This window comes from Panthera pardus, unplaced genomic scaffold, assembly GCF_024362965.1.
Source record: "Panthera pardus isolate Hobbes unplaced genomic scaffold, ASM2436296v1 HiC_scaffold_2, whole genome shotgun sequence".
Taxonomy (NCBI): domain Eukaryota; kingdom Metazoa; phylum Chordata; class Mammalia; order Carnivora; family Felidae; genus Panthera; species Panthera pardus.
In genome coordinates, this window is record NW_026526765.1 from 109,773,490 (window position 1) to 109,800,201 (window position 26,712).

At 40.4% G+C, this 26,712-nt stretch overlaps 1 protein-coding gene across 1 annotated transcript in view; it reads right to left on the reverse strand.

Annotated features, from left to right (window-relative positions):
- ZSWIM6 (zinc finger SWIM-type containing 6) overlaps positions 1 to 26,712 on the reverse strand; it is a 195,969-nt gene extending 169,257 nt beyond the window's left edge. Inside the window, exon 1 of the mRNA XM_019414315.2 lies at positions 26,028 to 26,712. Coding sequence (XP_019269860.2) covers positions 26,028 to 26,688 — 661 coding nt within the window. The 5' untranslated portion in view covers positions 26,689 to 26,712. The remainder of the gene's footprint in view (positions 1 to 26,027) is intronic.

Consider the following 26,712-nt stretch of genomic DNA (forward strand, 5'->3'; position numbering starts at 1 on the left):
CCAACCACATCAGAAATCCTTGGCAGACCCCAAGTTCCCTCTGCCCTTTGCTCCCACTCTACCTTTGCACAAGATAATTCCTTCCATGCACCACCCCCTCTATAGAACCTTTACTAGATCCTTTCCACCTCAAACAGATCTAACCTCCATTCTTACTATTTCACCAAATAATACTATCATAACTTAACACTATATGTTTGCGTTATAACTTGTAAATATTGAGCTCTTCACAAGACTAGGACCTCCTGAATGCCCTCTATAGAGCAGAACTTCCCAATATGAGAGCTGAAAGTTTTAAGATACTGATATCTCACCTCTTGGGGCAGCCATCTGGGGCTACCAGTCCAGTGGCAGCTTGTCTGTAGTTTAAAACCTCCTATCCCCATGTCCTGTACAAAGTATTACTTTCAGTGTGTTCTGAAGTAAAAGAGATTGGAAGTACTGCTCCAGAAGCATCCCACTCAGCACCTTTCACACAAAACAGCTCTGGTCTTCCACCAGACCTCATGAAATATAACTCCCCCATTTCAATGCCTTAATTGGAAGCATTCACTATTATAAAAACTTAGAAGTTAAGGGGGCCTGGGTGGCTCAGTGGGTTAAGCGTCCAACTTCATGAGTTCAAGCCCCATGTCAGGCTCTGTGCTGACAGCTCAGAGCTTGGAGCCTGCTTCGGATTCTGTGTCTCCCTCTCTCTCTGCCCCTTCCCCGCCCGCTCTCTCTCTCTCTCTCTGTGTCTCCCTCTCTCTCTGCCCTTTCCCCGCCCGCTCTCTCTCTTTCTCAAAAATGAATAAACATTTAAAAAATTTTAAAAAACTCAGAAGTTAAATGAAAACTATACCCATTCCTTACTTAACCTACAACTTTTTTTCTTAACTTACGAAATGTGTATATAAGAAAGTCAGTGAAGAAAAAGCACAGATCTTTCAAATATAAGAAAAACAGATATTCTAGACTCATTTGCATTCAGAAATATTAGATTTGATTTTGGACCATTAAACACATAATTGGATTCTATCTAAAACAGTCTATTGGAATTCAGAACACAGTTCCCCTCAAGGAGGGAAACTGTGGTTAGCTTCTTAGCTTCCATTTGTTATAAACAGTATAAAACAATACTGTTTCAAATATTAGTTAAATACCGCTGTCTGGGAAGAAAAAACACATTCATTTAGAAGGATAAGGAAATGCATGACTTTCTGCATGGATTCTGAGGGCATCTTCAGGATTCTTTCAAGGGCTTAAAAGGTTCAAGACACAATTTCTAACTTTACTTTGAAAATCTGAAACTTGCATTTTCCTTGTTATAGGCCTATCACTGTAATTACCCTTTTCCTATCAACTACAGTTTAATCAAAGCTGAAACAGCAAAAGAAACAGGGAGAAGAGAGAAGGCTGGAAAATTCAAGGGGAGAAATGTAAATACTGCAGGCAAAGAGGACATAACACAAAGGAAGAACTACACTCTAAGAAACAAATGAAAAAGGGAAATATGAAAAGAAAAACATCCAGGATATTCCAGGACAGCTGGCAGAGAAACTGATGAAACAAATTTCCCACATTTGCCACACAACAGTGCTAACAATCAAGGACAGCTTTGTAGCCCTTCAAATAAGAAGAGGATTAAAGTAAGTTCTAGAGTAGGGGCAAAATAAGTCTTTCAAAGGTATATGGCAATGTTTCCCACACTTACAGATGCTGATCCCTGAAAACACTTCCCTGGCCATCAATAAAATTATAAAAGGATATGTGTGTGTTCATAAAGCTAAATTTAGGGGTGCCTGGGTGGCTCAGTTGGTTAAGTGTCCAACTTAGGCTCAGGTCATGATCTCACAGTTCATGAGTTCGAGCCCCACATCAGGCTCTGTGCTGACATCCCGGAGCCTGGAGCCTGGAGCCTGCTTTGGATTCTGTGTCTTCCTTTCTCTGCTCCTCCCCCACTCACATTCTGTCTCTCTCGAAAGTAAACATTAAAAATTTTTTAAAAATAAAAATAAAAAAATAAAGCCAAATTTATCCCAATTAAGAAGATTGTCCTCTATTGTGAGATTATTTTTTGGTATTAAAATGCCTTAAAATTTTTTAATTATTGGCACAGGGGTGACTCAATTAAGCATCTGACTTCGGCTCAGGTCATGATCTCACAGTTGATGAGTTCAAGTCCCACATCGGGTGAGCACCAGCCCTGCTTCAGGTGAGCCCTGCTTCTCTCTCTCTCTCTCTCTCTCTCTCTCCCCCAATCTCTCTCTCTCCCCCCCCCCCACCTCGTGGGATTTTCTCTCTCTCCATCTCTCTCTGTCCCCTCACTCACTTGCACCCTCCCCTCTCTCTCAAAAAAAAATTTTTTTTAATTATATCAAAATATTGTTTTGTTTTAAAGTATAAATACTAAACGTGCCAGTCCTAAGCCTATTCCTACAGATACATACTTTGAGAGTTCCTTAGCTCAGGAAAGTTGATCACTGCAGACATCATTTCTCAGGCTCCCAGGTCACCTGGCTTTTCTCCGGGTTCAGTCTATGGGAAGCATTCCTGGAGAATTGACAGGTGGAAATAAGGGAGGAGCCACGGTATTTCTCCCTTTTACTTCTCCACTTCAGGCAGTGTTCCCAGCAAGAGCTGCATTTCTTCCACGGCTCCAGCTCCTACCAGCTCCTACCAGCTCCTACCAGGAGATTCCAATCTCAGAGCAGCCCTGGCTCCTTAAACTCCCATAACTACCAGTGATACTATTCTCTTCTTGGTGCTGTTAATCTCTGGGTTGCCTGACCATCCTATCTTGCTTCTCAGCTCGTCCATCACAAGCAGGAGGTTGTGTAACCAATCTCCTGCACTGAATTCCTATTTTAAAAATTTAGAAAACTTTTAAAAACTTTTCCTGGCTGGACCCTAACCAGTACGTTTAGCCGGTGCTTCTGGATGTATAAAAATCACCTGGAGGGCATATCAAAATCCAGATTCTGGTCCCCACCTCCAGCGTTTCCCAGTCTGTGCATCTGGAGTGAAAGAGAAGAATGTGCATTTCCAAGAAATTTCCAGTTGATGCTGATGCTACTAAACCAGGGACCACACTATGAAAACTACTACAAAACAAAGAACTGGCCATCTTATGTTGGTCTGTCCCCCCTCCCTTTTTTTTTTTTCAGTAGACAATAAAATCCAAAAAACACTCTGAAACGCAAGGAAACCCCATCCTTCTGTCTTCATATGCAAAATCAAACCTTTTAAGGCAGTTTCCTTACATTATTACAAAGCCAACAGGTTTCTTATTTATAAATTTTTTATAGCCAATAGGTTTTTTTAATAATTTTTATGTTTATTTATTTTTGAGAGAGACAGAGAGTGAACGGGAGAGGAGCAGAGAGAGACACACACACACAATCTGAAGCCTCCAGACTCTGAGCTGTCAGCACAGAGCCCCACATGGGGCTCACACTCATGGACCGCGGTATCATGACCGAGACAAAGTTGGATGCTTAACCAACTGAGCCACCCAGGTACCCCAAGGCCTGTAAGTTTCTAAGGAACTATTTTTGAAAGTAAATATAATTTTAGCTCTCAATGTATACCTTACCTAGAAATAAAATCTCAATTTTAAATATCATAACCAATCCACTGAGCTCCTCTAAGAAGATAAAATGGATTTAGATTCTTAAATTATTGGAAATAACTTAGCCAATGAAGTTTCAAATCCACAAAATAATCAATTGGCAGATGGTTCTTCTACCTTAGAAACTTAAGACTGAAAAACAGTCCTAAATAATCCACAAAGAGCAATTTAAGAACAGTGTCTTGGAACCATGGTTTAAGAATCACTACAAGGTACTCAAATTTATGGTTGGCAAAAAGTTATAATCAAATTATATAACCAAATCACAGCTAAAATGTATACCTAAGCAGAAAGAACTTCTTATGAGACCACAGGGTCCAGAAACCAGCACTAAAAGAAAAATGTGAGCTGCACATGTAATTTTGAGTTTTCTAGTAGCCACACTAAAAAAGGTAAAAACAAACAGATGAAATTAATATACATTATTGAACTCAAATACCCAAAAGATCACCATTTCAACAAATTACTGACAATATATTTCACATGCTTCCTTTAACTGTGCTGCCTTCAAAATCTGGTGCCTGCCTTACACACTTTCAGCACACCTCCGTGCATTCCAAATGTAGTCACACATGTGGCTAGCAGCTACCCCATCAGAGGGCACACATATAAACAAAGTGAAATTCACTTCTCTTCACTGAATAGACTGATGCTTGATACAGTGGTTGTGTCCCAACATACTGATGTTAGCATAGCATATGAATTTTATTGTTCACAAGTTACCTGTAAATTGCATTTTTAAGAATTTAAAGCTGTAAATGTTTTGTATTGTTGTTTCAAAACTAAGCAAACATTTGCCTCCCGCGAAACAGAAATAGTTTTTAAATACTGTATTTAAAAAAAAAAAAAAAAAAAAAAAACTTCCCAAGAGAATCACACTGTAAACAGGTAAGGTAAGCTACCATCAACTGCTATTTTACTTGTGAGTCCCAAAGCCAGCAGCATCTCAATTCGCTTTTCTCTGGCCCAAGGGAAGACCTAGCAGCCACTATGGGCCTGCACTGGTCTCCACGCTAAGGAAATTTTCATCTCCTAGGCTTAACAGGGAGCTAAGTCATAACTACCAACCAAATCCCCAAAATACAGTGTCTGGTCATTTGCTGGCGGAAACTGATGTAACCTGATCACTTTATACCATTAGATAGGAGCACAGTTAACACAATGGGACTGGTAGAATTGTGATAAAATATATTTTTAATGTGATTCAAACAGCATTTTAACACTGAATTAAAACTAGAGAGGAAAAATCAGCTTGAGGTACTATGTTTAATTATTCAGGATCTATAGAAAGAGATTAGACAGATAACCTATATGCAAAATTAAAAATTTAAGGAGACTGTAAGTTTTTATTTTCAGTAAGAAACCAGAGTACATCATTTTAATGCTTTTAATTAACACACCTGATGATCAAAATAGAGTCCAACAATGGAATATTTAACAAGTCACTGAGTACACGGCAGCAGACTATAAATTATAAACATGGTGCTTTGAGAAAATCTGTACATTAGCCTTAACACTTGAAATCCACAATTTGATGCTGGTTTCCTGTAGAATCCAGTGAGGTAGGATTTTGTCAGGAGGGACTAAAACAGTACTTCTAACACTAAACAACCTCTGAGCCTCTCAATAACGGACTGTTCTGTTCCTTCACTTTTCAGAAGTGAGTTTTCTTTTGCACATAAAACTTACCATAAGCATAAATGTACTTGTGTGTATGTGCAAGAGTAGTGAGATAATTACACACCTTTGGGGCTTAAATACATCTGGTGTCACATCACACCTTAGGCATATAGTTATTTCATTTTGAACCATTCACTCTAGAGAGTAATTACTCATCCCATAACTTGGTCATAAAAAGCAGAGCTTACTCAGTGTTTCAGCAATTATATAGCATAGGTAGGTTTTTATATGGTACTTTTGTAAATCAGATAATGAAAACATATACCTTAATAAGGTAAAGTGCTAAAATTATGACAAGTTATATAGACTTACTAAGCTTTTAACTGGAGACACATCTACATAGTAAGCTGCAGTTGCTGCAGAAAGGCCCAGCTATAGAATAAAAGTTGAAGCCATATGCAGAGTTCACTACTTTGAGGAGAAGGTACAGTGGCTGCAGGAATGAGGTCACAAGAAGACAACTCTAACAACCCAGGTCTTCTAAGGAAGGATAGAGTCCTGACTATTATCTTACATTAGCCAGTCAGGTTGTGCACCTTTACACTGCCTACTCCCAAGTGAAAAATAAAGGTCTTGGCATCTCAGACTAGTGGATTCAATGGCCTCTATAAATGCCCCTTTATAGAATCTCATGGTACACACAGGAGAGAATAGGGAAAAGGGAAAGACCCTGTACATTGCCTGGAAGGACACATCTAGCCTTTCTTAGCCTGCAACAGAGGAGAGTTCCCTCCAAACAAAAGAGGAAAAGGAAGTTTTAATGCCTGCTCTAAGAGTGAGACTAGAATTTATTAGTAAGAAAAGACTGTTCACAGCACTTCAGCAAACTGCTAAATCTCTCCATCAGTAGGGCTATTAACACAACCCACCAGCACCCGGAGCTGCCTTCACATAACAGTGCTGGTTGCACCACGGCAGCCTCACACAGCTTCTGTTATACCTCCTTCTCTTTCAAGTATCTCCCTACATACATTGCACCCAGGTCTCCCACTAAAACCAAGGAACCGAAGAAAGAGAAAACATAACTGTTTCAAGCCAAATTATTAATATCATCAAATGCTGTGAATGAAACTCTCTTTTAAAAAGCTCACAAAGAAAAAAGTCATATGCAACGGAGTTTAGTACCAGCTCCAAGAAGCAATTAGATACTGTGGGTCATATACCCATTACTACTATCAAAACCTAAAAAATAAAATGTAGCAGATCCCAGAAATCATGGACCATCGTTCAAAGGTCAGGGAGCCAATTTTGCATGGTGTCACAGACCAAGAAGGTCTCTCAATGGCTTCTTTGGTGCACATACAGGAAGACAAGCTGCCTGCAGCAACACATGAAAAGAAGGTAGTACAGTGAAAAGACCCCACTTGAGAAGTAGGAGGCCTGAGTGTCCTGGTCTGGCACAGACTGGCTGAGGGCTCCTGGACATGTGACTTAGCATCTCATATCTCAGTTTCCACAGTCACGAATGAAGCGAATACCCTCTTCTCAAAGTTGTTATGACAGCTGGAGATCATGCCTGCAGAGCACTAAAACCAGTACCGAAAAAGTGGTAGATGTTCTGATGCTGCAACTACATAGAGGAGTGAACGAATACAGGTTTCAAATTAGAGTTGACCCCCCCCACCATGCCAAACAAGGTGATGAAAAAAGTTCAAGTTTGTCCAAGATCACTTTAATTGGACAAAAATACCTTTATGCAGTAGATATGCAATTGATAGGTCTTCGATGCATCATTCCAGCCTATTCCTTTTGAGTTGAACTAACATGAAGATTCCAAGATTAACATGACCAAAAAATAGACTGGAAAAAACAGAGGTTCAAGCACAAGCAAGAATGCACAGAATAATAAACAGAAAAAAAAAAATTCTGCATGCAGACCTGCTATGTGGCCCACAGTGACCCTGCTCATGAGCTCTCTCCAGAGCCAGTGCCCTGCCCATCAAGATGAAACACAACTGCCCGTTCAAGAGAACTGACAAAAAAAGGAAACAAGAAGTGACCCACACGTGGGCAAGAGAATCTCCTGTTCTAACCGCATGCCCTACCATCTACTCAAAACCTTTGGCCGTTTGGATTTTCCCAGGCGCTACATGACAAAGTAAATTTCTCAGTCATATGAACCCACATACCAGCACAAGTGACCCTGATAAAGGAGCTTCTCAAACTTTTCTAAGAAAAGTCCCTGTAATAGCAGAGACGCATGAAAATGTACCTCTGGGGAATCTGGGAGTGGCCCAAAGCAGCCACAAACACACAACTGGGCTGTTTTTCAAACTAACACATTCTTTGTGGCATAGGTGTGGGATGGAAGGTAGATGGAACCACTGCGTTAAAGCAGTGCCTCTTCCTGGAGAGTTAGGAAAATATTTTCAAAGTAAAACATTACTTCCTTCATCCATTTATTCAACAAACTTCTGAGAGTGGAGTACGTGCAAAGGGTTGTCTAAGAACTATGGATACAAAAGTACGTACACATACATACAGACACACACATACAATCTAATGGGGGAGACAATAAAAAAAAAAATCACACGGGAAATTGTGATTATGGTTACAAAGCAGAGAAACCTTTGCCAGATTTCTCTAAGCCAAGATGACAATTAAGGCACGAACCAGGCAAAAAGAGCATTCCAAGCAGAAAAAAGAACATGGGCAAAGGCAGCTAGCAGGGCAGCTTGGAGGCAATAGAAGGGCAAGGGAGAAAATGTGCAAGAGGCAGATGAGAGTACAGGCCAGATTATGGTAAGCCTTGCACACCCTCAAACGACCTTAAGTCCTCTGCACAAAGGGAGGCCACACACGGAGCAAATGGGCAACATCATTCTGGCTGCAATACAGATTGTAAGAGCTAATGCTTGCCTGTCCAAAGTTTAAGCTGATTCTAATACTCTTAGAAACACATGAAGTCCACTCTTACACATGTGCATATACACAAAGAAAGCAAGAATATTCTTTGAAATAAAAAATCTCTGTGGAACATATTAGAAGTGCAGAAAGGCCATTAAGTTCACTGAACAGCTAGAAAGAAAGTGGGGTAAATAGGTCACATCAGCAGAGCTTTCAAGGGCAAGACTTATGAGATACTTAAAAATAGAATTGAGGAGGGGAAAAAAAACACCCAAAATGTCAGTTCATAGTAAGCTCTTAAATTTTCACGTGAAACTATTTTTCTCAACACTTGATTTGTAAATGTTTAAATCAGGAAAAAAAGGGTAATCAACTCTTTTTATTGATTCCAGTTGCCAAAAGAAGGAAAGGTAGATCTCAGTACATAGTCATATGACCTGAGAAATTCAGAAGCATATCTGAAATGGAATGCTTTGTATCTTCTTCCATTCTCCACTTGCCTATGGTAAATATTCAGGGAAGCATTGAAACTAAACCCCAAGTCACTAGGCTAATCCATAAACTGTCCATTCTACTCATGAATATCACTGAATTGATATTAGACATTCCTCTTCCCATTTCCAAGAAATTATTCTAGAGTTCCATGTAAAGACAGAATTCATCAATCGGGTCAAAAACAAAAGAGGCGTATGACATCAAGGTCAAGGCATACTTTGTTGACCAACATATATTCTGTTTAGGTGCACTAGATCAAGCAACATTTGCAATCATAATAAAATATTAATAGAGATTAATCTGCAGATAGCAAAACTTCATGTTTTAATGGTTAATGAAGCAATTTTTGAAACAATGTTTCCCCTATCTGATTACAAAATCAATACATGATTATTGCAGGGTTTTCGGGAAATAGAAAAAACCAGAAGAAAATAATAATGGAGAAAATTAGGTAAATTGGAGAAATTAGGTAAATAATGGAGAAAATTAGGTAAAACGGGAACACTGCATAACAATGTATTTTCCTCCTGTGTAACTATTCAGAATTCAAGTACTTTCATGTATTCATTTCCATGTGGGTCTCTAAACAGCCTCACGATAGAGGTGACAGAGGTATAATTATTCACATTTTGTAAGGATTCAAGGAAGCCCAGAGCCAGTAAGTGATCTGCCTAAGGGTACACAGGTAGTTAAGACAAGAGCCAGCAGAGGACTCTTGTCTCCTGATGAGTTAGGCATCCCCTCTAAGCTCATGGTCATGTGATAAGCAAATGACACAGTCACAGAAGTGGTCAACTGCCTGTACCTAAAATGAGAGTACCTCTGAACATCAATCTAAGGCAAGAAAATGTGCAAATAGAACTGTATCATTAATATAAACATGCTAAAATACTATGACATCAAATAAGGACAGGAAAATTAACATATCTCTAAATTGAAAAAAACAGTGGGGGGCAGTGAAGGCGAGACACATCAAACCAAGAGTTCGAAAATCTCTTAATTGTTTCCTTTTGAGATGACTAAAAACCCAGACAGAAATCAAATATTTCCTATCTGAAAGAGACTGAGTGGAGTCACTGATTAAGAAGACCAGGGATAGCAAAAAGGTTTCCTTCTGGTCCCAAACAACTCCTCAAACAACTTCCCTCCCTTCCTTTCTCCCTCTCCCTCTACACATACTGGAATGTGCATGTGCAATCACATAGAGTATAATTTTAAAATGATTTCTTAATTGCTCCATCCTTTGTGAACAACGAGGTATTTATACAACTACAGTAAGTGTATATTTTATAATTTGAACTGGAACACTTACAAGAGTGAAAGAGGGGACTGTTGATAATTATGCCAGGAAATGAGGCATAAACTAAGATTCAGTGGACTGGACAAATGGAAACACATGGTCACCCAATATCTGGACAACCCATCCCCCTCTCGTGAGCCAAGCATTTGGAGTACATGTTCATTAGCAAATTATTATTCAGAAAACTGCTTGGTTATCCCATTTTAGGCAAAACTGAGTCTGAAGCAAATTCTACCTCAAGAGAAAGTCATCAGCATTTTGTAGACCAGTTTATTAATAAACCATTCCTATCAATTAGCCAATGTATTTTCACAATATGTCAGACTTTGTGGGATGTTCTGAAGTCACATGTGCTTTGCAAGTTATCTGGAAAAAAAGTAAAAAAAAAAAAAAAACAAAACTAATTAAATTTATTTTTGCCGGTGTCTTTAAAAAATGAAATAGCAAATAAAAGGAAAAAGCAATCTCTTAATCCCTCAAAGGCATTTGTAATTGAAAGTTATTTTCTTGGGTAACTCAAAAGTACTGCTCTATACAGGAATGCTCAAATTATTTTCTGTTTAGGACTGGAATCATCAAATAAACTGCTTTTAGAACAGCTTTTTGGCCAATGTTATTAACAAGTTAACAAGCTTAAAGAAAAAGTCCCCTCAAATAAGAAAACTGAAGAAAGAAACCTTACATCTGTGAGGTTATTTCTCTCTGTAGAAATAAGCTGATAATAATAAGCCCAGTCCTAAAAATTAAACTATCTATCTTGTGGTAATATTCCTATTCAAAATGCCTCTTAAGAGATTAAGTTACAGCAATTCAGATTCAGAAAAGCAAACAGAAATTAGAACTTGGAGGGGTTTTTTTTTTTTGTTTTGTTTTGTTTTGTTTTGTTTTGGTGCAAAAAGGTGATTTTATTAAAGCATGGGGACAGGACTCATAGGCAAAAAGAGGTGCACTGGGGTCACGTTGGGTAATGGAGTTTGATTGTTTTGGGTTTTTTTTTCACCTAAGAGAATTTCATAGAGGCAATCACAAAGACTGGCATAAAATCTAAGCTTATTTCATTCAAGCAACATTTCAATGTCTACTAAGTACACTGCATGAGCACTATTACTAGTTGGCTCTCCTGAATTTAAATTTCCTAGTACCTTTTTTTTTCCATCTAGCAGATACATCTTTCACACCAAAAAGGGACTTTGTATTTAAATACTCTGGGATTCTCGTCCCAAAGAAAAAGACTAAAAATAAACAATGGGCAACTCAAAATGACTCTGTAACTGTGCACGGCAGAATATTTTTACATTTGTTTGTTGGCACTTCATATTTTCAGTCATTCGATAGCCAACTGTTGCTCCCTCTATCAAAGACACAGAAATCTGCAATCCTACAAAGGATTAGATTTTCTGATTTCTCATAAGTCATCTCTCATTTCCTCCAATATTTACATTAAGGATGAGTTCCACAGTTGTGTTCTCAAGCTTGGAAAAGGTCATGAATCAGGCCAGTGTCAGGCCCCACAACAACCTCTTGTAGATTTTCAGAAGGTCAACCTACTCTCAGTGGAAGAAAACCAGATTATTTAAATGTACCCCATTTACTATATCTTTTTAAAAAACAGCAAGACAGTTCTAGATTTCTTATGTAAGGCTTCTTAAGAATCAAGACACAATAGAATTTTCTAGATTTGTTAAATAAGGCTTCTTGAAAGAGAATCAAAGCTCTATTCTAAATGATTAAAAAGGCAAAACTAAAAAGAGAAAAATAGTTGATCCACAATTGTTAAGGATCAAAGAGGGAAAGAGCAACTCAAGGAAGTAAATTTCTTTAAACTAGCCTTTTAAAGATGCAATACAAAATACATCCATAAAACTATCATAATACAGACTACCAATATACACTGAACTTTCATAGATTACCTTCTGAATTGTTAGTATTTTTAACAGGAAGAACTAGGGGAGAGGGAAAGTTAAGTAAAAAATAAGTTTTTATATGACAACATAAATGTGCAACCCAAAGAAATATAAATTCTTGAAATAAATATTGTATATTTGAACATGGCTACTTGAAATTGTTGTGCTTTTCTGACTTTAAGCCACCACAGCTTGGCTCACCACTACCACCATTCCTTCCTAAGACCCCAACACACAAACACATACACACACACACACACACACACACACACACACACCCCGTTTAAAAAAATACAAACCATACCTTTATATGTCAAAAAACAAATTTCACAGAGGAGCACAAGAACTCAGAAGTCTCAGGATTTACCAAAAACCAAAAACCAAGCTAAACTATGAGCTACTAAGACAAATTCAGGCTTAATATATACACTGAAGTTTTAATAAACTCATAATCACTGGCTCTTGTATCACCAATTTTTTTCTAACACATCTAAACTTATAAACTAGGAAAAAAAACTTGAAAAATCATAAATGAAACAAATTAGTATTAAAACAAATTTTTTTTAAATCTATCCATTTTAAAATAGAAGTATTTTGCCATAAACCGTTAAAATAAGAGTTTTTTAAACTTTTTCCCACTGCAATCATCCTTATTGGAAGCAAAAATGCAATACTGTTCAGTACTTTGGAATTTCCTATTTATGAAACAGCCTAGACAAAATGCTTTTTTAGTAAGTTGCTAATAGAGATTCATGAAAACTGCAAAGAAACTGCCCCAGCAAAGTTCCAATAAGGAACGTCATTTGAGCACTTTGCTCCTAAGGAGTCTAAACAGCACTAGTCAAACTACCTTCTGGGCTTTGGTTTTAATCAAGCTTGTTAGCTGACCTGGTGCAGACATCATTTACATGACTCACCTCAATAAAATATAAATTACGTTAAGGATCCATAACTTAGTCACTTACACACTATCATCCAGTAAATTACAATGTTCTACACATCATATTACTGTATATAGATAGATATATAATCGATCTAGATTATCTATTATCTACACACACACACACACACACACGCACGCACATACCCCTACAGAGACATACATAATGTTTATGGATCAATAGTCTTTTTCTAAGACACCTTTGAAATACCTACTATAACCACTAACTGCAGAAAGAAACCAAATGGTACAACTACTACACTGCATTAGAACTCAATGTACTTGTGAGATGCCTGGGTGGCTCAGTTGGTCTATAGCTTCGGCTCAGGTCATGATCTCACGGTTTTTAGTTTGAGCCCCACGTCGGGCTCTGTGCTGACAGCTCAGAGCCTGGAGCCTGTTTCAGATTCTGTGTCTCCCTCTCTCTCTCTCTCTGCTCCTCCCCTGGTCGTGCTCGCTCTCTCTCTCTCTCTCTCAAAAATAAACAAACATTAAAAAAAAATTTTTTTAAAGAATTCAATGTACTTGATAATCTATCCCCAAGACATTCTGATTATATTTCCTAATGAAATTTTTGTTTTCACCAAGTAAAAAAGTAAATTATTCTTATATCAGCAACAGCAAGCTGCCCAATTTGCTCTTATCCACAAAGTAAGAACTTGAAGATGTAAAAATGTAAATAAACTCTAAAACATCTGCCTTCTCTAAGCTATTAGATCACAAATTCACCTTTCACTAAATCCCTCACCTAAACTTCCTTATTTCACAAAAATGAATTCAGCAGAATTCATCCAATAACTGCCTTAAAGATAAAGTGAAGAAAAAAAAAATCAATCAGACTCTATTTCTAGTTATTTTGGCCAAAAATTCTGTGCTACTTTAAGAAGGACATCAGATCAATGCACTAAATGTTATCCTGCCATTCAAAAGACCTAAGTATATTACAGCATTACTACTCTTTGAATAAGGTTGAATAACCATCATCTCTGGTTCTACTCATATTCACTGTAGTCCATGGTAAATGGAAAATCATACCTAGAATAACCTCAAGCTCTTCTACGTACCACTGTGGAAAGAATATAAACAGTTCTTACCAAAGTCCCTTCCAAAGATAAAGATTCACACTCCAACATTTTTTTTTACTTTTTTCCAAAACGGCATTCAAGAAAAAATACAACTTACTTTTCATTTTGAGTGCAACTAATAACCAGGTAAGTACTGAAATCCACATGTGCATCCAAAATTTAAAACTCAGTTTGCAAAGAAAATCCACATGATACTGGGTAAATCTATACAAAGACACTGATATTCCAGAAACCTAGCTGCTCCCCATGAAAATAAACAGTAAGTTTTTTGTTTGTGAAACATATTTCTACAGTATTAACCAAACCTAAACACACACAACCGAATTAGCAAAGAGAACACTGACAGCTATAGAAAAAAACAGTACATATGTTTTTTAAAAATGCCTGATGACACCTATAATTATATAAACCAATTCGGACTCTACAACTTCAACAGCAATGGCAATTTTAAAAGATGCCCCAGGGGCACCTGGGTGGCTCAGTCGGTTAAGCTGCCGACTTCAGCTCAGGTCATGATCTCGCAGTCCATGAGTTCGAGCCCCGCATCGGGCTCTGTGCTGACAGCTCAGAGCCTGGAGCCTGTTTCAGATTGTGTCTCCCTCTCTCTCTGACTCTTCCCCGTTCATGCTCCATCTCTCTCTGTCTCAAAAATAAATAAATGTTTAAAAAAAAATTTTTTAAAAAAAGATGCCCAAGACATATTAAATAGGTCGGGCAAATTTCACACTTCTTGGTGCCACCACAAAACCAAAATTACTGAGCAGGATATAACAATGACCCGATAGTGCAATTCTTAAATCTTCCTCCTGTCTAAAATAGTTATAGTAGTATGATGACCACTGTCAAAACTCAATCTTTTCTAAAAATAAATATATATGTCCCATTTCAAAAAAGTAGAGATAAGTAGAGTATCATCGTGGAGAATATATCTGAAATTTCAGTTTGATAACCGAAAAGTTAGGTTTTTGACATTTGCCAGCAGTCCCACAACGTGCTGGCCCTGTGCCATCATGGCCCGGTGCCAGCCTGATGCAGGGCCAGGCTAAAAATAGCAGCCAAGCAGCAGCTGGAACACATAGGTCCTTGTGACCTCAGCTTTATTTCCCTAAATCAAGGGAGGTTTAAGGGGAGGAGACAACTAAAAGCAGAGAAGGAAGGGAACAGAATAAGCTCTCAGCTGGTATTTTCTACCTCTCCCAGATTTCTTGCCTTTTTTCCTACCACTCCCTCCTACTCCTCACTCCCACCACTCCATCTCCCACACTCAAGAAAGGAGGAAAGACAAGAAGGAAGTGTGGGAAGGGGAGAAAGGGAGGAAGACAGTGAAGCGCTGAAGAAGGTTCAGAGGCTCCACCACCTCCTACTCTCAGGTTTCTCTCACTTGATTCTACCATCATCACAAACCAGCCACTGGTCATTTATTTCAGTCCTCAGGTTTACCATGGTCTAGAGAAAGTAGAAGAAAAAAAACACATAGGTGACTGGCAGGGAAGGGGTGGCCTAAAAGACAGTGTGAAGAGTACAAAATCAGAAGTGTCAAGAAGTGCTAAGAAAACAAAGTCCTAAAGAAAGAATGCAAATGTATAAAAAAAGATGCTCCTTCACATACACCAATAAGATTACAAATTTCTGGTATTTGAATTTTAGGGGCTTATATTATGACAAATATTTATGAAAACCATGACCATCTTGTCTGTGGAAATTGGTTAATATCAAGCTATAGCAAGAGCAAAGGTTGAGTATAACTTCGGCAGGCCGTCACCAAGAAAGATTAACACAACACGAGAAGAGGCTCCAGGCTCTGCCCATACACTGAAATTATAAAACATCAATATTTCATTTATAAAAATGCTGGTCACTGTTAGCAAATATTTAACAGGTACAATGTGGCACATATAGCATTCTAAATTGTACTGATCTAATTAAGAGAATTTAAATCTTGCTTTTGTGGACTCACTCTACATGCTACCTTCTTATGCTTATTTTCAGTATAATATCTTCCATCATTAGAGATCTGACACCAATTAACAATAAAAAATGCATTAAGTAAACAGGGAGACTGGTAAATAAGGCAGGACCAGGCAGTGAGTCACCTGAATTTAAGCACATTAATTCGCTAAATGAGCTTCCAATTTATCTGATCACTTTATTCAGTTAGTACCAGTTTAAATGTACTGACAGGTCCTACTGCATCCTTCAAATTAACATCTTTCCAATGAACTCTCTGCCTCTCAAAGAATATGAAATCTTTTTACCAGCCACAAGAAATAATGATTTTTAATCAAAACATTTAAAAGGGGCCTTAAAATGAGATAAATACAGAATTTCTAAAATTTACCTTGAAAGATTACCTTTGCCTCATATATACCACATTTAGATCTAACCTACAAGTTAATTCCTCTTTCAAAAGTTAAAAATGGGGGTGCCTGGGTGGCTCAGTCGGTTCAGCCACCAACTCTTGATTTCAGCTCAGGTCATGATCTCACAGTTTGTGGGACTGATCCCCACACTGGCCACAGAGCCTGCTTGGGGTTCTCTCTCTCTCTCTCTCTCTCTCTCTCTCTCTCTCTCTCTCTCTGTGTCTCCCCCCACCCCACCCCCGGGGTCCCCCACTCATGTTGCACGCATGCTCTCTCTCCCTCTCTCAAAATAAACTTTTAAAAAAAGTTAAAAAATGCCCAATGGAAGATGATCAAAATCACCCCACACAACCATCTTCCAAAGCTGAAATTCATTCATAAGAGGAATTTGTGAAATGCAGTTTTTCAAGTCAAATTCTAAAATACATGTTAAAATTCATAGCTGTGGGCACCTGGGTGGCTCAGATGGTGAGGGGTCCGACTTCGGCTCAGGTCCCGCTCTCATGGTTCCATTCGTTCATGAGTCAGAGACCTGCATTGGGCTCACTGCTGTCAGCACAGCACAAAGCCCACTTCGAATCCTCTGTCCTCCTCTCTCTCTCTCTTTGCCCCTCCACCAATGGTGCTCTCTCTCTCAAAAATAAATATTTTTTTTCAAAAATCATAGAGTTGTGGGAGCCTGGGTGACTCAGTCGGTTGAGCATCCAGCTCTTGATTTTTGGCTGTCATAATTTCATGATTCATGCATTCAAACTCCACATCGGGTTCTGCACTAATGGTACAATGCCTGTTCCAGATTCTCTCTCTCCCACCCTCAATCTGCCCCTCCCCCACTCGCACTCACTTTCTCTGTCTCAAAATAAAATAAACCTTAAAAAAAAAATCACAGTTGTGATAATTTAAAATTCTGGCCACCATGAAAATCACTCTATAAAGTAGAAAAGACTATAATAGATCTAAAGATGAACCCTCTAGAATAGTTAATGATGATGCATCATGGGCATTAAAAATTTTTTAATTTTTTTTTAATGTTTACTTATTTTTGAGAGAGAGACAGAGTGTGAGTGGGGAGGGGCAGAAAGGGAGGGAGACACAGAATCCGAAGCAGGCTCCAGTCTCTGAGCTGTCAGCACAGAGCTGGAGACAGGGCTCAAACCCACCAACCATAAGATCATGACCTGAGCCTAAGTCAGACCAACTAACTGGCCCAACTAACTGAGCCACCCAGGCGCCCCTCGTGGGCAGTATTACTTAGAGGGTAAGAGTACCACCCAGAGAGGCTGTGTCTGGCTCAGTAATGTACCAGTCTGTGTAAATGGGCAAAGTCACTTTCATTTTTTTCCAATACTTCAGTTTCCTCATCTGTAAAATGAGAATGATAAAAGTACCTACCTCATAGGACTGTTAAGAAATATAAAGTGCTTGGAGCCGTATCTGGCACAAGGTTAAGGGTATGAAAGTGTTAACTACGATTATTAGTTAGTAAATGTTGTTGCAGTAATATTAAAAAGCTCACCGTAAATCATGCTTCCTTCGATAAAGAAAAGCCACCCAAACAAGAGGTCTTTAGGAATTAGAGAGGTTACTAAAGTTCTGAGACCACATCAATTACATGAAAGATCCCATACATCTAGGGACTGTTTATATACTATTTACTGGCATGAGGGTAGGGGATTCTGACAAAAACACTGGAAAAGCCTACAAAAATAAGTCAAATGTAGACACTGGTTAAGTTTTCACAAATGTACTAAATTCAGAGCAGCCAAATTTCTTACTGGGTATTAACTTCTCTTGTTCTGCACAAGCATTTTAAACATTTAGTAAATTCTTTATTACATAGGTGTACAGGTATAGGAGTGCATTCATGTATATTCACACAACTGTAATGTAGTTTCATACAGTTAACAGTCTAACTTCTTCAGAACTTTGGTCTCACCCTACAACCTCTACAATTTCCAAATGTCTACAAATATTTTCACACTAGCATGTATTCAGCAAGCTACAATCATTGCTTAACTGAAGCCATTAGATTTCCACCAGAAACTGAAATGCTATCTAGAAATACTTTTAGAACATTCAGTAAAATGTTAGCCAAATAATCTCTCCAACACTCCAATCATTTTACATTCAAGAATATGCCTGGCCTGGGGCATGTGGGGTGGCTCAGTCGGTTAAGCGTCTGACTCTGGATTTTGGCGCAGGTCATGATTTCAGGGTTTGTAAATTCGAGCCCTGCATCTGCCTCTGCACTGATAGCCTGCTTGGGATTCTCTCTCTCTCCTTCTCCAACTCTCTCTCTGCCCCTCCCTCACTCACGCTCACCCATGCTCTCTCTCTCCCTCTCTCTCTCAAAAATACTTACTTTTGAAAGAAAGAGTAGTTCAAGCGAGGGAGGGCAGAGAGAGAGAGCGGGACAAAGGATCCAAAGCATGGGGATCAAACCCATGAACTGTGAGATCATGACCTGAACTGAAGTCAGCCGATCAATCGACTGAGCCACCCAGGTGCCTCAAATAAATAAGCTCAAAAAAAAAAAAAAAAAAAAAAAGACTTGTCCTGGAGCCTGGAGCCTGGAGCCTGGCTGGCTTAGTCAGTGGAGCATGCAACTCTTGATGCCAGGGTTGTGGATTCAAGCCCCACAGTGGGTGTGGAGATAACTTAAAAAGAAAAAAAAAAAAAAATCTTAAAAAAAAATAAAAAGAATATGCAGAGTTCTGGGGGTTTGTGGAATTCACCAAACATCTCCAGCAAATTAAGAGGCAGACTGAAGGGAGGAAAAACAGAAATTCAACATTTAACTTTGCAATTTATTACCCCTCTCTGGACAAACTACTCAACATGTCTGCGCCTCAGCTCTACAAGTAGATAATAACTATCATACAAACGCATTTTGTAAAAACAAAATGCTTCTCATCTGTTAGCATATTTTAAGAAGAAACAGCACAATGTATCTATACACAGGGTCACTGAAATATGCTTCGGGTAATGATACCCAAATGACACTGAGTTCATCTCCTTTTATGTGCACTTGTGAACATCAAATTAGTTACAAATACGTAAGTAAATATATGTAAATATATACAATACATATTAACTGACCCGAATCTAATTATCACTGAGGAATCCCACAAATATAAATCACTTAGCACACCCTTACCAAAGTCCACTTACTATTTGCTGAAAGTCAATCTTTAAATTTCAAATGAAAACCAGATTTTGCACTGCTTTCTCTCTAAAGCTTACTTTAACTACCTTTTCTAGATGAGAAAAATAAAAGGAAGCATCCTATTTTTAAAGAACTAAAAACCATGTTTAAAGCATATTCTTAGCAGAACACATGGCACTGAAAGCAAAAACTGCAAAGATGGGGTTTTTTTTCCTAAGCTTATTTATTTATTTTTGAGAGAGACAGAGAGAGACACAGAGCACAGGTGGGGAAGGGGCAGAGAAAGAAGGAGACACAGAATCCGAAGCAGACTCCAGGCTTTGAGCTATCAGCGGGGAGCCCCAATGCCGGGCTTGAACTTACCAAACTCACCAAACTTACAAATGCCAGATCATGACCTGAGCTCAAGTCAGATGCCCAACCAACTGAGCCACCCAGGTGCCCCTGCAAAGATATGTTTTTTAAACCAACATACTTTATTTGTGAGACTGGCTAGGACTAAGAAACTAGAGTCTCCTTTCATGAGACAAGACTATGTAGTATTTTTCTCCAAATTACCACTTGAGACTGATTTTTCAAAAGGAGATGGAGAGTCTTCCTATCCACTTAAAGGAAACTGTTTATGTTTTCTAATTTACTGTAATCCCCAAACATTTACACATGTCAAAAAATTAATAAACCAAGAAAATTAAATTAGGTTTTTTTTGTTGTGAAAAAGCACTGGTCTTGAGATTACACAATAATTTGAAAGATAACTAAAAATGGTTTTGTGAGTCCCACATAGTTTATTGTCACCTAAAAAATAGTTGCCTATAATCTGCTTTGTTTCTAAGATGTTTATAGTTAACTATGATCTTCTTTCTTTTCTAGGATATTTGTCCCCTTAAATATAACAGTTGAAGGTCAACAACAGTTCAAGTTTAATGACCACCCCTATAAAAACTGCTAACACCACAGGAGTTTTGTTTAATTTTATGTGTATGTAACAAAGCTTCTTAAAGGTACCAAATTCATTTTGAAGTATTAAAGAAAAACGGTTTTCTAACACAAAAACAGAGCATGTAAGCATGTGGAATTACTACAGACCCAATTGTGTAACTTTTAAAAGGGGTTGCTTTCTTAAAAGACAACATTGGTATTCTTCCATTGCCATCCTTTTCACTGAACATACTGCCCACTGAAATCAAACATTAACTAAACCCTTAATATGAGTGTGACCAGAAAAGATGTGCTGGCCTGCTCATGAAACACAAATGAAACATTTAGAGTTAGAATTGATGGCAATTGATTACCCATTGTGAAAAGAAAAGAGGCCCAGGATAAACATCTTAAAAATCGGCCAGAACATACTTAAGACAATAATGACTTGAGTTGGTCAATTAATTGCAATAATTCTTCTATTAAAGGACATGTTCCACAGTCATCCTGATGTTTCTAAAAGGAAAGGCATCAAAGTCTTTACAGAAAGGATGAAATTCAATGCACAGTTGAAATAAAATAATGGGGATGGCCTTTTCCTCCTCACCCCAAGGGTGTACTCAGAATACAACTAACTGTATGGCAAGAAATTAAAGCCTGAAGCAATAGTAAAAATGTTTGCTTAATTCAGATCTGCAATTCACCTTCCATCTTATTGAAATCTTTTGGCTACAAGTATTGTTGTTTCCTGAACACTTTAGATTTCCTCACTGGACCAATACTAGCCACCAGAGATGGAAATTCCAAGATTTCCCCACATATAATTGAAAAAATTGAAATTTTAACCTTCCTCAGAACAATGCTGAGCACATACTAAGTACTCAGATACTTTCAAAAATCAATTGTAAGCAAATCAAACATTTTAACTGGCACAGAATAAAAGAAGACATATGCAACTAGTTTCAAACTTTGTTTTGTGTACTTTTTCATTAATCAAAAGGAAGAAAACATAGGATCTAATTTTTAAATGTTCTATATTATCACTTCCCTCTTGAAAATGCTTTCAATGAAATATACTATCAACAGTAAACAAAACATCCCATTCTGAAAGTGTACCCAGAATCATACTTTCATATAACAATCTCTGGTCTATAAAGAAAACCAAAACACTCAAAGAAATGCCCACAAATTAGCCTTAAATAAAGTGACTAAAAATTTTATCCAACCTAATTCTAAAACAGATTCCCTTTTACTGCCTTGCCACTCCCTAAAACAAGAAATTTTAAGTTATGAATCTAAAAAGTCCATAAAAAAATGTTTACCAAAGTGTTAACAGAATTCCGGGGAATATTCCTTTCTCCCAAAAGTAACCAGCAAAACAAAACAAAACAGAACAAACAAAAAAAAGCAACTCCTTTTGAAATTTATCTTCTTCCTGCCCATACTAAAGGCAAGATCCCAGTTTTGTTTAAATACTTATTTTAAACTGATTAGTCACAAATTAAGCAAACTTGTTTGTTTCAATACAAAATCGAATGTATACCAATTTTCCGAAAGAGGACACACACACACCGCAAAACAAACAAAAAATTGAAAAACACAAGATAATTTTTCTAAGACTTTTTAATTACAAAAATGAGCGCTTCTGATCTTAGAAAAATCCAACCATAAGACAATCATAAAATGAAAAGTAACCCCCCCCAAAAGTACACCCATCCACTTGACTGCCCTTTTCCAAAGATAACCACTATTCAATGGTTGCTTGTGTAGCCTTCTAGAAATTTTTATGCATCTGTAAGTCTATCTTTTTTGTTTTAAACAGAAATTACAGCCTACTGTATGAAGAGCTGACTTGTTTTTAAGTAAAATATTCTGGTCACCTTTTCTTATCAGTATATATATTTATCTCTCTCTCTGTTTTTCACGGTTGCGTAGAATTCCATAGAGTACTTCTTAACCAGTTCCCTTCAGATGGAAATTTCCACAGACTCCAGCTTTTCAGTATTACAGATACTGCAATGAGCATTGCTCAACGTACAGAACATCTTTGTGCATGAATATCAATGAATGTAGAAAATAAATTCCTAGAAATGACATAAAAAGACAGAGCCAAGGAACCAGGGAGGCAGCATCTTCTCCCACCTCCTCAGCCAATTCTGGGTACTATCTACCCATCTTTTTTGTCTTCACCGATGTGGCAGAAGAACGTGGCCTGTCACCTTTACTAACAAGAGTGAAGACAAATTGATCATTTACATTTCTTTGTGAAATGTGTTGCCCGTGTTTTAACTAAATTATTCATCCCTCCCTTTTATTTTTTAAACTAATTTTTCAGAGTTCTCGTTAGCCTCCAACATGCTGCAAATATTTGCCCCAGTTAGCTGCTTAACTTCATTTATCACGTTTTCAGTCTTCCAGAAATTTTTAGGTTTTTTTATCCAATTAAATTTGTCTGTCTTTTAATTCAAGTTATTTGTCCTTAAAATTTGAGTTTCAGGTCATAATAAGAAAGCTCTCTTTCCCAGGCAAAACTTTGGGGAAATTTTTTTACATGCCTTCTAAATTATTACTTCAGTGGTGTCGATAATATTTACATACAAGTACCTTCAGCAATGACTCTCTCTTGATATAATATCAATCAATAAAAAATTAGCGAACTACACTTTCCCCAAAACTTCCAATAATTAACTGATGGACAGTTCTGCACCAATTAAATACCATTTACAACTATTACAACTACTACATCAAAGACTTAATTTTTTTCCCTTTAAATTTCTTCTTAAAATAGGAGTTTAAAAATAACTAATAAACATGTTTAATTTCTGGTAAGTCCCAATTCATTGACCCTCAATACTTAAAAAAATCTTCAACAGTGTCAAACAACTAGATTTTCCCTGCTGCATCTATAATTTAGTCATCTCTACAAAAGTCAGTGAATACTTCCTGTACAAACAAACTTGTAATTTTGGAATACCAGAATACTGCTTATGGTTCTATCATGGTATATGGTGTTATTTTCCATGTCACGTTCTGAAGCAAAAATGACTTCTACCTCATATCGAAAAATTATAAAATAAGTCTCTTGTGTTAGTATACCAATTCAAACCACCACTTAAAGCTAAGTTAGATGGTTAATCTAGCCATTCTCTCTGTTCTTCATCAAGGAAAAGAAATCCTGGTCCTGAGTTTTCTATCTCACAGAGCCAGCTGCCAGGCATTTAACAGCCTTCCATCTCATAAGCTGACTGGCACAACAAGTAATACAACTTGGAAGTTAAGGAAACTGGCACAACTCAGAGGGGAAAAAAGAATATTTTCCACAATTTGTACAGCACTTGTTTAGCACGTATGTAAGTGTTTCCGAAAGGGTGGTCAACTCTTCAAGCTATGCAAACAGCATCATACGATTTCATATCAACTACTGCCAACTCCATTCAGTGGCCTCCTTCCCCTTTGGGGACTATTCAAAAAGTTACTATTTTCTTTTACAACTCACCCAGGCCTCTTCACTGATGAAAGCAGGCAAAGCCCACGCTGTGTGTCTGTCTCCTAGAGAAGATTGCATCTTTTATTTATCGCCCCTTGGCTTTATTTTCACAGTGAATTCCTGGCTTAAATGCAATCAGCCAAGAAACCCTCCCTATGTGCTCTCCTGTCATTCCTCATTGCTTGCAAGCAGAGTCAAGCACAGAAGGGGGAAAAAAAAAAAAAAACAACACTCAACATTGCCAGCCAAGCCATAAAAATTCCCAAACTCTAGTTTGGTTATACTGAGAAACCGTGGATGTGCTTCAATCCGTTTCAACCCAGCAGGAAACAAGGGGGGAGGGGGGGGGTGTAAAAAAAAAAAAAAAAAGGAGGTATAACTTTAAAGAATGCTAATTAGATTTTTTTTTTTTTTTTTTAAGAAGGATGGATAGCCTCAAAAGTTAAATCTCCTCTAGACACAAGGAGAAGATACCGAACCTAGAAAAGACAACACTGGGGGCTGCCTTTGGAAATAAATGACCATGCAGAAAATCACGTTTGCAGACTGCATTAGAATTCAAATTAACTAAAGAGAATTAAAATAAATCTTAATTCTCTTTTGCGGCCCCTATCCAGACCCCCACCCGACTCCCAAAGAGAAGGATAAAAGAACGGACTATGGAAAGAAAGATTAAAAATCAGAGACAGCGATGCTTCCAACCCTCTCCCCATTCATTAGGTACCATGTTCACCACCACAATACTATTTAAAGTAGACAGCAATGCCGGGGAGGGGGGCGGAGGGGGGGGGGCAAAACATGCCGTTTGCAATCAGGAGAAAAATATAGGGGGGGGGGAGTTTCATTATAGCATTGTTCTTTTCACTCCATCCCAAACATCCCCATCCTACGGCTGAAAAAGATATCTGGCCAGAAAAAAACATTGGTGGTACGGAGTGAAGATAGGGAAAGCTTTTAAACTCGGTATTTGAGAAAACTCTCATGGTCTGTCAGAGAAAAGGAGGGCTGTGCAGCTTTAAATCACAAGTCCTGCTCGCCTTTGTCAAATATCTTCTACTTTACAAGCTCTGAAAAGAAATAAAGAGACTCTTTTGTTTGGGTCTCCCTTTTCGGAGGATGACAGAGCACTGAAAGGGGCACAAATAAACCTGAAAACGAGAACAAAGTGCGGGGTCGCGCCCGGCTGCCAGGCGGCCGCGCCTGGAGGGACGCTGCGCGGCCGCGGAGCCCCTCTGCCTCGCGCTCCTGCCGCCGCCGGCTGCGAGCGCAAAGCCCGTAACTGCTCACCGCGGCTCGCCCCGCGCACGGCCACCGGCCACCCAGCGCCAACCAAACTCCGGCGGCAGAGGCCCCGGGGCACCGCCGGGCCCGACAGGAAAGGGAAGCGCAAGCCGTTCCTTCCCCGGCTCGCGCCCATGGACTCGGGGACGCCCTCGGGGGGAGAGGTCTCTGAGGAGAGGGAGTCCAGCCCGCCGCCCCCCTCCCTCCTGCGCACCAACTAGGCAGGGGAGGCGCGGGGGGGAAAAGACACATTTAAATCCCCGGGCCGCCGGCGGAGCTCGCCCGGGCCAAACCAGACGCCGCAACGACCCCGGAGCGCCACGGCCGCCAGCCCGTCGGAGCCCCGAAAGGAGCGGCACCCGAGAGGCATTAAAATGTAGTCCCCACCCCTCCAATAGAGGGGGCGGGGAGGGGGAAAGAGGAGAAAGAAAAAGGAGCGAACGGCAGACAAGGAGAGAGAGCAGGGTGAACGCGGAGGGCGGCCCGGCCGCCGGCTCGGCCCCGGCCGGCATTGTCTGTGCGGCCCGCGCCCCCTCCCCCGCCCCGCACGGCCCCGCCACACACACCCTTCGCCGGAGCCCGGCCGTCCGCCTCCGCCTTTGTCCACAACCACCCCCCAAAAAAGGGCGAGCAGCCCTCCGGGACGTGCTCCCCGGGAGAAGGGTGGGGAACGGAGCGGGCCGGGGGCACCCGACACCCACCCCGCCAACCCCGCCGCGGGGCGAGTCCTGCTGATTCATTTCCCACTCGCGCTGGCCCGTCCGGGGAAACGGGGGCGGGGAGGGGCGAGAAGGAAATGGGCGCTCCGCTCGAGAGGACGGTCCGGGCCGGTGAGGGCATCGGGAGGGGGTGCGGACGCGCGCCCAATTGAGGGGCTGCCGGAGGAGAGGGGGCGGGCGCCCCCCGAGGGACTGACGGACGGACAGACGGCTCCGCGGCTGCCCCGTGACTCACCGACTTGCAGGACGTTGTCGACGCAGCCGCTCTCCAGCAGCGCGATGCCCCGGCGGAAGGGCAGCCGTGTCTCGTCGCCGCCGTCCGCCGCCCCGGCGGCCCCCACCGACGGGGCCCCGGCCCCAGCAGCGGCGGCGGCGGCGGCGGCGGCAGCGGCGGCGGCGGCCGAGGTGGCGGCCGGCGAGGACGAGGAGCCGCCGCCGCCTGCGCCGCCCGCGCCGCCGCCCGCGCTGCCGGGACCGCCGCTGTCGTCGCCGGGGCCGCCCGCGGCGCCGCCGCCGGTGTTGAAGGACGAGTACATGCAGATCTCCCGCTCGCTGCGGGGAAAGGACCAGTAAACGATGCGGCGCTGCACCGGCTCCGGGATGCGCTCGAAGCGCTCCTCCACGCGCTGGAACGGCCACTTCTCCGCCACCTTGCGCGCCGCGATGTCCAGGAGCGACTCGGGGCTCTGGGTCTTACCCGGCGGCAGCAGCCCCAGCGCCGCGCCGCCCCCGCACGCCGCCACAGCCGCACTGCCCGCCCGCTGGCCGGGCCGACAGGCAGAGCTGTAGCCGCCACCCGCTCCTCCACCGCCACTGCTGCCCCCGCCGCCACCGCCGCCGCCCGGCCGGCAGCAGAGCCGTTTCGCGGGAGGAGGCTGCTGTCCGCGCTCCGCCATGACCGCGCCGCTTCTAACCCGACA